Source organism: Belonocnema kinseyi, chromosome 8 (assembly GCF_010883055.1).
Source record: "Belonocnema kinseyi isolate 2016_QV_RU_SX_M_011 chromosome 8, B_treatae_v1, whole genome shotgun sequence".
Classification (NCBI taxonomy): Eukaryota; Metazoa; Arthropoda; class Insecta; order Hymenoptera; family Cynipidae; genus Belonocnema; species Belonocnema kinseyi.
The window spans coordinates 142,836,071-142,848,153 of NC_046664.1; the positions used below are offsets into that span (position 1 = coordinate 142,836,071).

Here is a 12,083-nt window from a genome sequence, read left to right on the forward strand (position 1 = left end):
TAATATTTATGTAATTTATATTTTATACTTGAAATAACGTGACCTCAAAATATACGCATATAAAGAGGCGCGCGAAGAAGTCTAATCATGAGAATTGCCAACATCGAAATCTGGAAATATTAAAATCTCAATCTCTTCATTTTATTTCAAAGCAAATAGAGATATGAATAGAACCGGCGAAGTGTTCTGACAAGCAATCGTGCACCTTCGAGTTTTCAAATTCAGAAGAGGAGAAATGGGTTGCGCACGCAACCCAGTCATTTACATCGTCTTCTGCTATATTCACACGGACATAGACCTGTGATAGTATTGGACCACGTCTCGTTTCAGATCTGGGATCACTGGTGCAGACGAGACGCTAGTAGACAAATGGGAAGGAAATCGGTTAGAATAGTTCGGGCATGTTGCGATAATGCCAAATGCACGACTAACGAAACAACTGTATCAAGGTAAAGTAAATAGCAGCGTGCCCACAGGCAGACCGCGGAAAGAAGGGTTAGAATGTGTGAATGAGACCCTAGTTAGAAGAGACATAAGAAGCCACAGAAACACGAGAGTCTGCATGGACGTAAAAGAAGCTAGAGAAGTATGCCAGGACAGAAAAGTATGGCGACAAATAGTCAATAAAAAGAGTGTCAGTAGAGTGAATAACGCCTAAAACAAAAGACTTTGGATACTGATAGACCCAAGTGGGGAACCTTACATGACGACTTTGTGTGGATCTTCACTTGGGGTGATTGCTAGAGGGACTGATCAGCAACCTGGGTCGGAGCAGTGTTGCGGAACGAACGTGTTTTTTAAATAAATAACACAAGAATTCTGGATCAATCTAAAAACTTTATATGCCTTCCTCATATTACTCCCTTTCCCACCGAGTCAGTCACGCCTACCCCGAAAGATAAATGACTTAATAGTGTAATAATAATAAAAAAATAATAATAATGTATTGCCTTGAAAATTGCATAACAAATAGTACAGCTCTCACCCTATATTAAATATAAATTTCAGCTGGGTAGGTTGAAAATGAAAGTAGCTGCAATTTCGACCCCCCCCCCCCCCCCCCCCCCCCTTGCAACTACAATTTTATTTTATTTTTAAATGTATAGAAAAAAGCCCTTATAGAATTAATCTCATCCTGATTCCATCGAGTAAAAATTAACACAATTTTTCTATTTGTTTATGAGGAAAAAACATACCTTCTATTTGTGCCCATTATTATTCCATTTAATCGTGAAAATTCGTTTTACTGCTAAGTTTACTTGGTAGTAAAACTCACGTAGGTTGCAATAATCGACATTTTGCTCAGATCCTATAAGCCCTAGAGTTTGAAAGGGGCTTTGGAGTGTTTTTAATTTTTTCTAAGTAAATAAATAAACCAATTTTAATTTACGACACACCATTTTGCAGATGTTTGTAAGATCTACAATTTTCTATTACACTTTTTTCTGACGGACATATAGGTTAGTTGCAATAAACAAAAAACCGGTTTTTGCTATCTTTAACGATTGTTTGCACACATGGTGCTTCCTACGCCCTACTCAGAAACATATAGGCTTTTGTTCTACATGCTAGCACTACAAGAATCCGAAGTCAAATTTTAGGTAGCATTTATCTCTCAAAAAAAACCAGGGCGCCTGAACTATGCGTGACTCCCGGGTACGAGAAAATTCGAAATTCAGAAATGAGCCTCAGTCTCGATTCAGGAAGGTTTTCTTAAGAGTGGTGCCCGATGAGTTAGTTAGCGTAGGCATTATGACCTGAGTGACCGAATCCGTAACCTCACAACTTGCCTGGATTTATTTTAGAGCAATATTTTTTGTCATACACATTAATCTTTTCAGAAACAATTGATCTACGCTGATCTGACGTTAAATTCTAGAAATAATCATTACAAGCCGACGGATTGGCCTTCAAAAATAGGGTAACTTTGAAAAACCATATTTTTAATATAATGAAAATTATTTCACAATTCAACTACGGATTAACGTAACTAATTATTTTACTTATCGAGACATACCATATACAATCACAAACATGTTTGTTTGAATTCATGTAATTGAATCAAACAAATTTTTTGCTTCAATTAAAAAAAGGTTTATTTAATTGTAATGAATGGAAAATATTTGTCTTATTGATTAAAACAAATAATTTATTTTTTACCATTTTTAATTTTTAAAAAATTGACTTTTATTGAATAATGCATTTGTTACAATCTGTTTATTTGAATTCATAAAAATATTTATTTCATTCAAACAAAAAATTCAATACAAAGCAGTACTACAAAATAGAACTAGGCGTGCTAAAGCGCTGCCGGCGGTTCCTAAGTAACTAACCTAACATCTAAATTAATTGATCCTGTGATTGATCTGTTGGCATTGGTCTTTTTTCAGTGTTTTAATATTCTAAAGGTTCTAATTTACGGTAAAATGATAAATTAATTGAAAAATTTCCGCAATATCTCTATTTCCGGAAAACTTGAATTATGGGACTTTTACCTTGGATATATAATTGAAGATTTCGGATGTGAGTAAGCCTTTTTCAACACTAACCTCCTTTCTGTATAAAGATGATTTATGAAATCAAAAAGGTTTTTTCCTATTATAATTATCGTTGCATACTTTTACGTTAAGATGCAACATCGGAAGACCAAATCTACCGGATGAGACATTTGTATCTTCTTCGGAGAGTATCCTTTATAGATGTTACATCCTGAATGCGGCTCTGTGGCACGTCCAGGTATGTATAAGTCTCTCCAGCGCAAAAGTGTCTTATAGCACTTCTATCGACGAGCTCAGGGTCTTCAGGGATGCCATTAAGTTTTCCTCGCTTCGAATAAACCTTGGCGCATTTGTACAACCCAAATTCCATTCCTATTTCCTTAGTGCATCGTTCAAAAATCCCTAGAGCTCGATGTAGTTGCTCTTTGGTTTGAACATAGATATCAAGATCATCCATGTAAAATACATGAGTGACTTTGTACTTCAGAACTGCAGTTTGGCGCAAAAGTACCCCTGGGAATAGCGAAGTGCTAGAGAGAGTGGCAATAATGTCAGGCAAAAGAGAAGTGGGCTCATGAACTCGCCCTGAAAGACACCTCTCTGAAAGGTGACCTTGTTAGTTGTCACATGATTTTTTCCAGATGAGATAGTAAACATGCTTTTCCAAAGCGGCATCAATCTCTCTACGCACCTCACGATTTGCGGATGAACCTTCAAGCTTTCCACAATACAGATGATAAGTCTATGAGAGGTTGAATGGAAAGCTTTCCGGTAATCAATCCAGGCCATCAATAGCTCACGCTGGTAGGATGCTGAATCTTTTCAAATACATCTATCGATGAGCAGGTGCTCCCGAAATCCTGCTACGTCTTTCTTTGAGCCGCGTTGTTCATACATTTCTTGCCACGCAGGCCCGAATGCCCGAACAATCCTATCATTTAGAATAGTTGTGAATATCTTATACAATGTGTTCAGGCAAGCGATCAGTCTATAATTCTTTTGGTCAGTTAATTTGCCCATTTTCGGCAGGAGTGCTTTATGTTCTCTGAGCCTTCGACCAGTCTATGATACACTTCGTAGACTTCTCTCCAATATACTTCGACCAGCTCTGGTTTGGGCGGGTGGTCGACAGTAACTGGAGGGTCTTGGAAGAGTCTAGATGGGTCAGAGAGAAGCTGTTGGTTTCCTCTGACCCACCTTTCTCTCCGCTCTAGACTTTTCTTAGTGTCAGATAGTATCTGTGTTTTCTCAACAATATAAATCATAATAGTCGTTATCCAATAGAAGGCAATTTCCCTTTATAAGAAATGCCTTTCCAAATAGATCAAATTTAAGTTGATATTCTATTGCTTGCTTACGTTTCTCTCTCTGTTCTCGAGTTAGATTATTCGAAAATAACACCTTCAGAGGCCGCAGATTTTTTGCATTTTGAACATTTTTTCTTTGCATTTGGAATTAATAAACGTAATTAGAATAGTTAATGGGCAGAGTAATGAAGGGAGTGTATTCCAGTGAGAGTTTGAGTGACAAAAATAATAGAATTGAAAAAGTGGGAGATATTTTGAGTGTTTGAGTCAGTTTGTGGATTGCCTGGGAGGTTAGTTTGTTTGGCGTGTGAAGCAGGGTAGGGAAACTGGTACAGCTAAGTAGCAGCGACAGGGCAGTTTAGGTTAGGTAGAGAGAAGCGCGGAATAAGAGGAGGTAGCAGGGTGGGGTAGTACACTTCCGAAAGAGTTTACGCAAGTTACATCAATTTGATGGATAGTGGGAACTCAGACGAGGAAGTGTTCGGTAAACCGAAGCGTGAGGAAAGAAGGAGTAAATACAAAAAAACAGTGGAAAGGGAGAGATTAAGGGCCGAGAGTTTTGGATCCATAGAGAAATTTGTTAATAGGAAAAGAGATAGGACGGAGAGGGGAAGTAGTGAGGACAAAATAGCAACAGGATCCACTCTTAAAAGTCCTAAAATGTATAGAACGCCGCCGGGAAAGGAACAAATTGGAGCGGGAGAGAAAGAAGAGGGGAGAGACGAAGAATAAGTTGAATGTAGAGGGAAAATAAAAATGAAAATTTACAGTTGTGCGACGTGCGAAAAATGATAGTAGAAGTTATGGGGATATATGAGGAAAAGCAGGAGAAACGAGGAGAGGAAATAAAGAAAAAAAATAAGGCGGGAAATGGCCGAGCTCAAGAGAGTATGATGTAAAGATTTGGACCACCAAATTAGGCCAATCTTCGACCGACAATGTGTATAATAAATTGTGGAAAAATTATTCTTTCTGCCTTACGGTCACAGCAAAATAAAACAAATTGGAGCTATCATTTTAACTCAATTTGTTTTTAAACAAAATAAATTTCGACGACGTTTCGGCATCACTGCGTGCCTTTTTTATGGTATCTAAATTAACAATTATAATAAGCTGATACATAAAATAAATATAAATAGTTACAAATTATTTATGAGTAAAAAATATTTATATAATAATACCTTACTTTAAATCAATTTGATGAGATACAACAATCATTCTAATTTTGGAATCTATACATGTCAAAATCCAGTGTCATGTTTAAAATAATTTGTACGTTGCTATGAGTTAAAAAGAAATTTTTTTCTTTAAATTTCAAAATTTAAATCTAATTTAAGTTCGCGCTTCCTCATCAGTAGTTTTATGGAAACATAGTCAATCATTGCGTTTCACTTTATATACTGCCTTTATCATGATCAACAATTTACCGCCTTAATTATCTCCTAGTCATATGTTCGTCGTTGTCCCAAAACACTTGAAAAGTTTTTTAAATTGTTAAGAATGTAGTTTTACGCGAAAAAAGCCTCTTCAATTTTATAAGGCTTCTCCTTACTTACTCATCTTCAATATTTGTTTGGAGTTTAACTTTTTTTTAACTTATGACAACGTACAAATTATTTTAAACATGACACTGGATTTTAACAGGTATAGAATCCAAAATTGGAATGATTGTTGTTTCTCATCAAATTGATTTAAAGTAAGGTATTATTGTATAAATATTTTTTACTCATAAATAATTTGTAACTGTTTATATTTATTTTATATTATGTATCAGCTTATTATAATTGTTAATTTAGATACCATGAAAAAGGCACGCAGTGATGCCGAAACGTCGTCGAAGTTTATTTTGTTTAAAAATAAATTGAGTTAAAATGATAGCTCCAATTTAATTATCCAATTTAATTAAAATAAACTCCAATTTATTAATAGACACTCGATTCTAAATCCGTGAGTTATCCTTATCCTTAAAGGGACGGGTAGAAACAAAAATAAGAAGTTAAAAAGCCCTATACATTTTTTGGGACTTAAAGAGCTTTTAAATTGTATGTAGGTGAGCGACTTTGGTAACATCCTGCGTACATTGAACATACGAAGTTCGAAGTGTACAAAAAAGCGAAATCTAAGCCCGCTCGACAAAGTTGAACTTTTACCAATTGCTTAATGAAGTTAATAAAATACAATTATTGGCACTTTCGGGAACTTATATCCAACTGTTCACGTGCTCAGATGGCACTTGTACAACTTTATATGCACATACTTGTGCGAAAGCTTTTACTTCGGAAAATCGAAAAAATTTTTGCAATCCTAGAAGTGGTTTAACACAATGATTTTTTAACAACTTAATGATCTAAAAGATGATGTTTAAACATGATCTTCAAGAACATTAATATACACAGTTAGATACAAATGACTGAAATTTCAATTAATTTTATTTCACTAATTTCATTAAAAAATTGGTGAAATTTTGAACTTGTCAAGCGTGATTTAGCTTTTCTATACACTTCGAACGCTGTGAACTTGTCTAGAGAGTAAGTGGTGCTGACGATCGCTAGCCTCCATGCAAGCCCCGTAAGTCCCAAAATACGCGGGACACCCTACATATGAAATGTTTATCTAACCAACTATAACTAATACCTGTACCATATGGGAAGGCGCATCAAAAAGCCATATTAATCACTTTCAGATCCAAAATAAATTTATCAGGCGTATCACAAAAATCTCTAGATATACCAACCATTCTGTCGTTCACAGAGAATTCTAATTACATACATTTCAGAGTATATTAAAGAAACTGCCGTTAAATTTTATGAATCTGCGTCACTGTCACCTTTCGAACGAGCGATTCCAAAAGACTTCCTCATGAAATAAGTCGACCAAAAACTTTGTTTTTCGACCTTCTTACCCCCTTATCATTCTTCATTACTACTTTTTTCTCATAAAATAAATTATCAGATTTTATGGTTTTCTCCCACACTTAAAAAACGCCACTTTAACAAGCAGCAGGGAGATGCAAATAGCTGATAAGAAGCATGGGAGATTTATTATTTGTCGAATATTTTGGACGTTTGTGGTTATTTTAAAAACTTGGAGCTTGAATTAAGCCAAGATTAACTGTTTCTATAATCTAAAAAATATCGAGAATTGAAAATTAGACCTTAAATACACTAGAAATTTCTTTTTAAGGCTTTTAATTTCCAAGCAGAGTTAAATGGTAAAATGTAAAGATTACGTCTTCAACGTTTAAAACAAATAGACTAAAAGCTCTAAAATATTAATATAAAAAATATTTTTTCTATTTTTAATGGCTTGAATGATTCTAATGTATTACATTATAATAAAAATATACAGGAAATTATAAAAATCACAATTTTTAATATTCATTATATTGTAGTAACCGTTAAGATGGTGAACAGATCATTAGTATTAAAGGTATTAAGTTTACTGTACTTTTAGTCATTTATTTATTTAAAAATTGAATTAAATTATGGAGATATAAATTAAATATGGACTAAAGACATCGATGCATAGATCCGAATTGTCGATTAAGGCACGACTCAACCCGCTCAAACGGAGTAAAAAAGTGTTTTTGTCCGTTCCTAAAAATGCGATTGTATGTTTAAAGAATCAGACAATCTTACGGTTTCATGTATACATAGATTTTTAAATTTTGATATATTCTTGTTGTTGCCGAACTTTTTTGGAAAATAATGATTTTCTTACAGTCATAATAGTAAAAGAAACCCAAATTAAAACTAGAGGTTTTGCCTTCGAACAATGCTCGGAGCAGTTTCGAAATTGAGACGTCTAACCTCGTAGTTTTAAGTTAGGTTTCTTGCAGGGAGTAGGAGCGAAGCGTCGCTCGCTCTTTTCTCTTCTCTAGACAAAGAGAAGAAGGAAGCAGGTCAGTGTCTTCTCTCCGCAGTCTTCGAGTGAATTGAGTTAACTTGGTGCCATGAACGTTATTATGAGAAGAGAAATGATCTTGGTGAGTCTCTTATCGGAGCGCTTAAGGAATTTGTGGCCAGCTGTGGTGCTCGACTCTGCTTGTGCAAAGAAAAGGGAAACAGGGTGAATGTTGAGGCCTTGCAATGCACAACACTCAGGACTAAACGTCGCAATGCTTGAATTGAAAATTGCAGGAAAGACACGTTTCTCGGCTACAAAAAGAACTCGCAGCGAGAGTGGCCACTGCTCGAATCGTCTGCATGGCAGACGCTCCTAGCAAACCTCGCGAGATCCTCGCCGAGAAAATAGGCATGCATATATATAGTCAATTTTTTGTTGGCAGTTTATTTCTATTGGTTTGCCAGTGATATTCCAGAGCAGTAAATATATTATGAAAAATGATATTGTCATAAGCGAATGGCATAAAGAAATACCACTATTTGTGTAATTTTTTATTGATTGATTTACGGCCAAATATATTTCAATGTAGAAAATGTATTCCATAGATCATTGGTCTTGGGTCTCCATTATGTTGTACCTTTTTTGACATGTCTATTCATGGAAAAATTCAAAAGTTTTCTCTATTTGCGTTTTAATTATTAATTCTTAAAACTTTTTTGATTTATTTCTGCAATAATTTTTTTTTACATTTTATTCCAAGTTACCAGCATCTTTTCACTGACATGAAATAATGAAGAATGTCCATCATTGAAAAAAATTCCTTAATTTTCTACCAAATACTTTCATGTTTAAATAATATATCCTTCACTTCTGAATAAACACTTCAACTTTCTACCAAATGTAGTTTAATTTTAAACAAAAAATATGAATTACAAACAAAAAGTTAATTTTCAACTCAACAGTTCAATTTTAAATTAAAACAATCTATTCTCCACACAAAATAAATAAAATAGGTAGATTTGCACTTCAAGGCTTAATTTTCATCCGAGAAAAGCGAATTTTGGAAGAAAACAGTTACATTTACAAGCAGTCATCTTCAACCCCTAAGTCTCAAAAAACGAAAAAAAATTCTAAATTCCGTTCCAAGTTTCTTACCTAAAATTTTAGACTTGGATAGTGTAGATTTTGGTAGTATATAGTTGCAAAAAAGTTTCACCTCCCTAGCTGCTGGGGAACGCAGTCATTTTCAACCCTTAAGTCTCAAAAAACGAAAACAAAAATTCTAAATTCCGTTCCAAGTTTCTTACCAAAAATGTTAGACATGGATAGTGTAGATTTTGGTGGTAAATAGCTACAAAAAAGTTTCATCCCCCTAGCTGCCGGGGAACGCAGTCATTTTTAACCCCAAGTCTCAGAAAACGAAAAAAATGTCTAAATTTCGTTCAAAGTTTCTTACCTAAAATTTTGGACTTGGATAGTTTTTTGAGACTTAGGGGTTGAAAATGACTGCGTTCCCCGGCAGCTAGGGGGATGACACTTTTTTTGTAGCTATTTACCACCAAAATCTACACTATCCATGTCTAAAATTTTAGGTAAGAAACTTTGAATGGAATTAGAAGTTTTTTTCGTTTTTTGAGACTTAGGGGTTGAAAATGAGTGCGTTCCCGGCAGCTAGGGGGATGAAACTTTTTTTGTAGCTATTTACCACCAAAATCTACACTATCCATGTCTTACATTTTAGGTGAGAAACTTGGAACGGAATTTAGAATTTTTTTCTTTTTTTGAGATGTAAGGGTTGAAAATGACTGCGTTCCCCGGCAGCTAGGGGGATGAAACTTTTTTTGTAGCTGTTTACCACCAAAATGTACACTATCCATGTCTAAGATTTTAGGTAAGGGCACTTTTATATTTTTTATTTTTCGTTTCACATAAACGTTGGAAACTTCAGTTTCATCGTATTGTGCGCAAATACACAATCAAACCTACCATTGACAATTAGCGGCACAAGAAATAAACACACAAGCACTAGAGCGAGCAAATCCATTTGCGTGACGTAGAGTCTCATCTTCTTTTCGTCCTCTCCTTGCCAAAACAATATTATAAGTTGTTCGTCGTTCCTCCAGGCGCTTTAACAGCAGTATTAATAGTATCAGATCTCCGAACTATTTCAGAAACAACACGAAATCGAAGTTAGCATTTTTGCCTCGAGAAGATAAACAAATCTTTTTCTTATACACACAACACACCACCGGCTAAACCCTTATGATTCTATCGCGCTTAGTCGCGACCGACCGTATAGAGTACACGCAACAATTACATCGTATGTACTTCCTTCTCAGAACTCAAATATAACTGCAATATTTTATTTCGAGTTGAGTCAAATTCATATAGATTGTGTGTGGATTTTGCAATATGTGATCAGCACAGACCATAACAGCATTCGGCCATTCTTCTCTGACAAGAAATTTAGAAAATAGTCATAATTTTGCACGTATACGCGTTTATTTGATGGTTTATTACAAGTTTTTAGACATGGTGTTGGGGTCAACTTTACAATCTTTCACGAGTATCTCGTTCTCTTTCGCGAAAATAAAATGTTTACTACGAAACAACTCGTGACAGTCACTGTACTGCAATGTCCTCAATCTTGGGAACTTTTTAAACTGCGCTTGCGTTGCGCCGACAACCCGATTGATCACTGTTAGCGCACTGATTTTAAATTTTTAAAATATGCAGATTTAATATTTATGACAAATAATGATTGGAAAATTCATCTAACGTGATTTCCTAATCCTAAATTAGAATTCTAGAATAACAGATGGAAAAATAATGTGATTTTCGTGCAAAAAATGTTAATAATTCTGACTTTAGAAAAAAAGATTTTTTTCTTTAATTTAGCATTTTGAATGTTTCCAAATTTTAATAAACTGGTAATAAGAAGTTTTAGTTTTAGGCAAAGATGAGATTAATCATTGGGTCAAACAAAAATTATTTATTTCTCTGAACTCAGAATTCATAACCTCTTTTTCATTTATAAAAAATTTTTTGTATCTGTCACTCGGAAATCTCATTTTAGGATCACGAGAATTCTATTTGGACATTTCTCAATCATCATTTACTATAAATATTAAATCTGACTATTTATATAATTTAAAATCAGTGCGCTAACAGTGACTAATCGGGTTGTCGGCGCGACACAAGCGCAATTTAAAAAGTTCCCAAGATTGGGGAAACTGCACCATCTAGCCAATGAACGTTCCATTTTCGTTGTAATTACGCATACCAGTTCCGCGGCCATGTTAGTTACTATAGCAACTCCAAGACGCTAAGTTGAATTTGAATGGTGACTGCAACGACCCATCATGCCGTTCAATTGTGTTTAACGCTTGTTGCGCTCTTATGTTAAGTGAAAAGAAAGTTTAAAAAAGTGTTTTGAGTGTATACATAGAGACTTGTATATGTGGACTGGATACTGTGTTATTGTTGTAGTGGGAAAATAAGTAAGTACGCACATAATATATAATCACATAAAGCATTGTTTACTATATTTTATCAGAACTCCGATATTTAGTTAAAAAATTTTAATATTGCACCTAGAAGATCTATTTGCAATAATAAAAAAACGGATCGAAATGTTTTGGGGATTTTTTAATCCTGTCCAGAAAACGTTTCGGAGGAAACTTAGTGGACTGACACAATCACTTGATATAATAAAAATACCAATAATAGAGTGTCTTTCCACAGTATTATGTGAAACGTGTTACATGCATATTTACAAACAATCGGTGAATTTTGCATCAGTCAAAAATAGCTTTTGGCTATTATTTCTTTCTAAAGTCCAGTATAAATTCATTTAAATATACATTTCGGTACTTTAGATCCTTATTTAATAATACAAGGAAAGAAACTGTGTTTAGTACATACTTAAAAGTTTTTCAATACAATTTGCACCTATAATATTGATAAATTACATCGTACTTAGAGACTGAATTAAGTCGAAAGACTAAAATTACTTAGATCGAAATCTCAGATGTTTTATAATATGCCTGCAACATGTTTCAAATAAAATACAACGAACTGATCTTAGACCAAGATGAAACGCGATACTCTTCGATAGCAAAATTGACCAGTTTCTAAAATTGTCGAATCCCTAATGTAAATTTGTTTCAAACAGAAAATGTAAATAATTTGGAGACGTGATTAATATAATCACTCACTCGTTATCTACATATCCGCCATATTTCTATATTCCTAATCTTCCCCTTCTACCATACAAGCACCAACACAGACGCTATTTAGGGGAGATAGAAATCACTGAAACTCGTTTACAATTTAGTCTGCCTAGTATGGTTATCAAGCACTAGCACTCACTCGTACACTTCTCACGGGAGAAACGGAGATAGCAAATCACAGTGCGCATGACACCTTCCTT

The 12,083-nt window shown here is 34.6% G+C and overlaps 1 protein-coding gene across 7 annotated transcripts in view; it reads right to left on the bottom strand.

Moving 5' to 3' along the window:
- Positions 1-10,288, bottom strand: part of LOC117179153 (TGF-beta receptor type-1) — a 183,216-nt gene extending 172,928 nt beyond the window's left edge. For 6 of the 7 annotated variants that reach the window (XM_033370851.1, XM_033370848.1, XM_033370849.1 and 3 more), the window contains exon 1: positions 9,638-10,288. Coding sequence is in view for 6 of the 7 variants with exons in the window: in XM_033370848.1 (XP_033226739.1) it covers positions 9,638-9,716 (79 nt within the window). In the remaining variant the exon portion in view is untranslated. The remainder of the gene's footprint in view (positions 1-9,637) is intronic. The other variant, XM_033370846.1, reaches the window with a different exon arrangement.
- Positions 10,289-12,083: the final 1,795 nt, after the last annotated feature.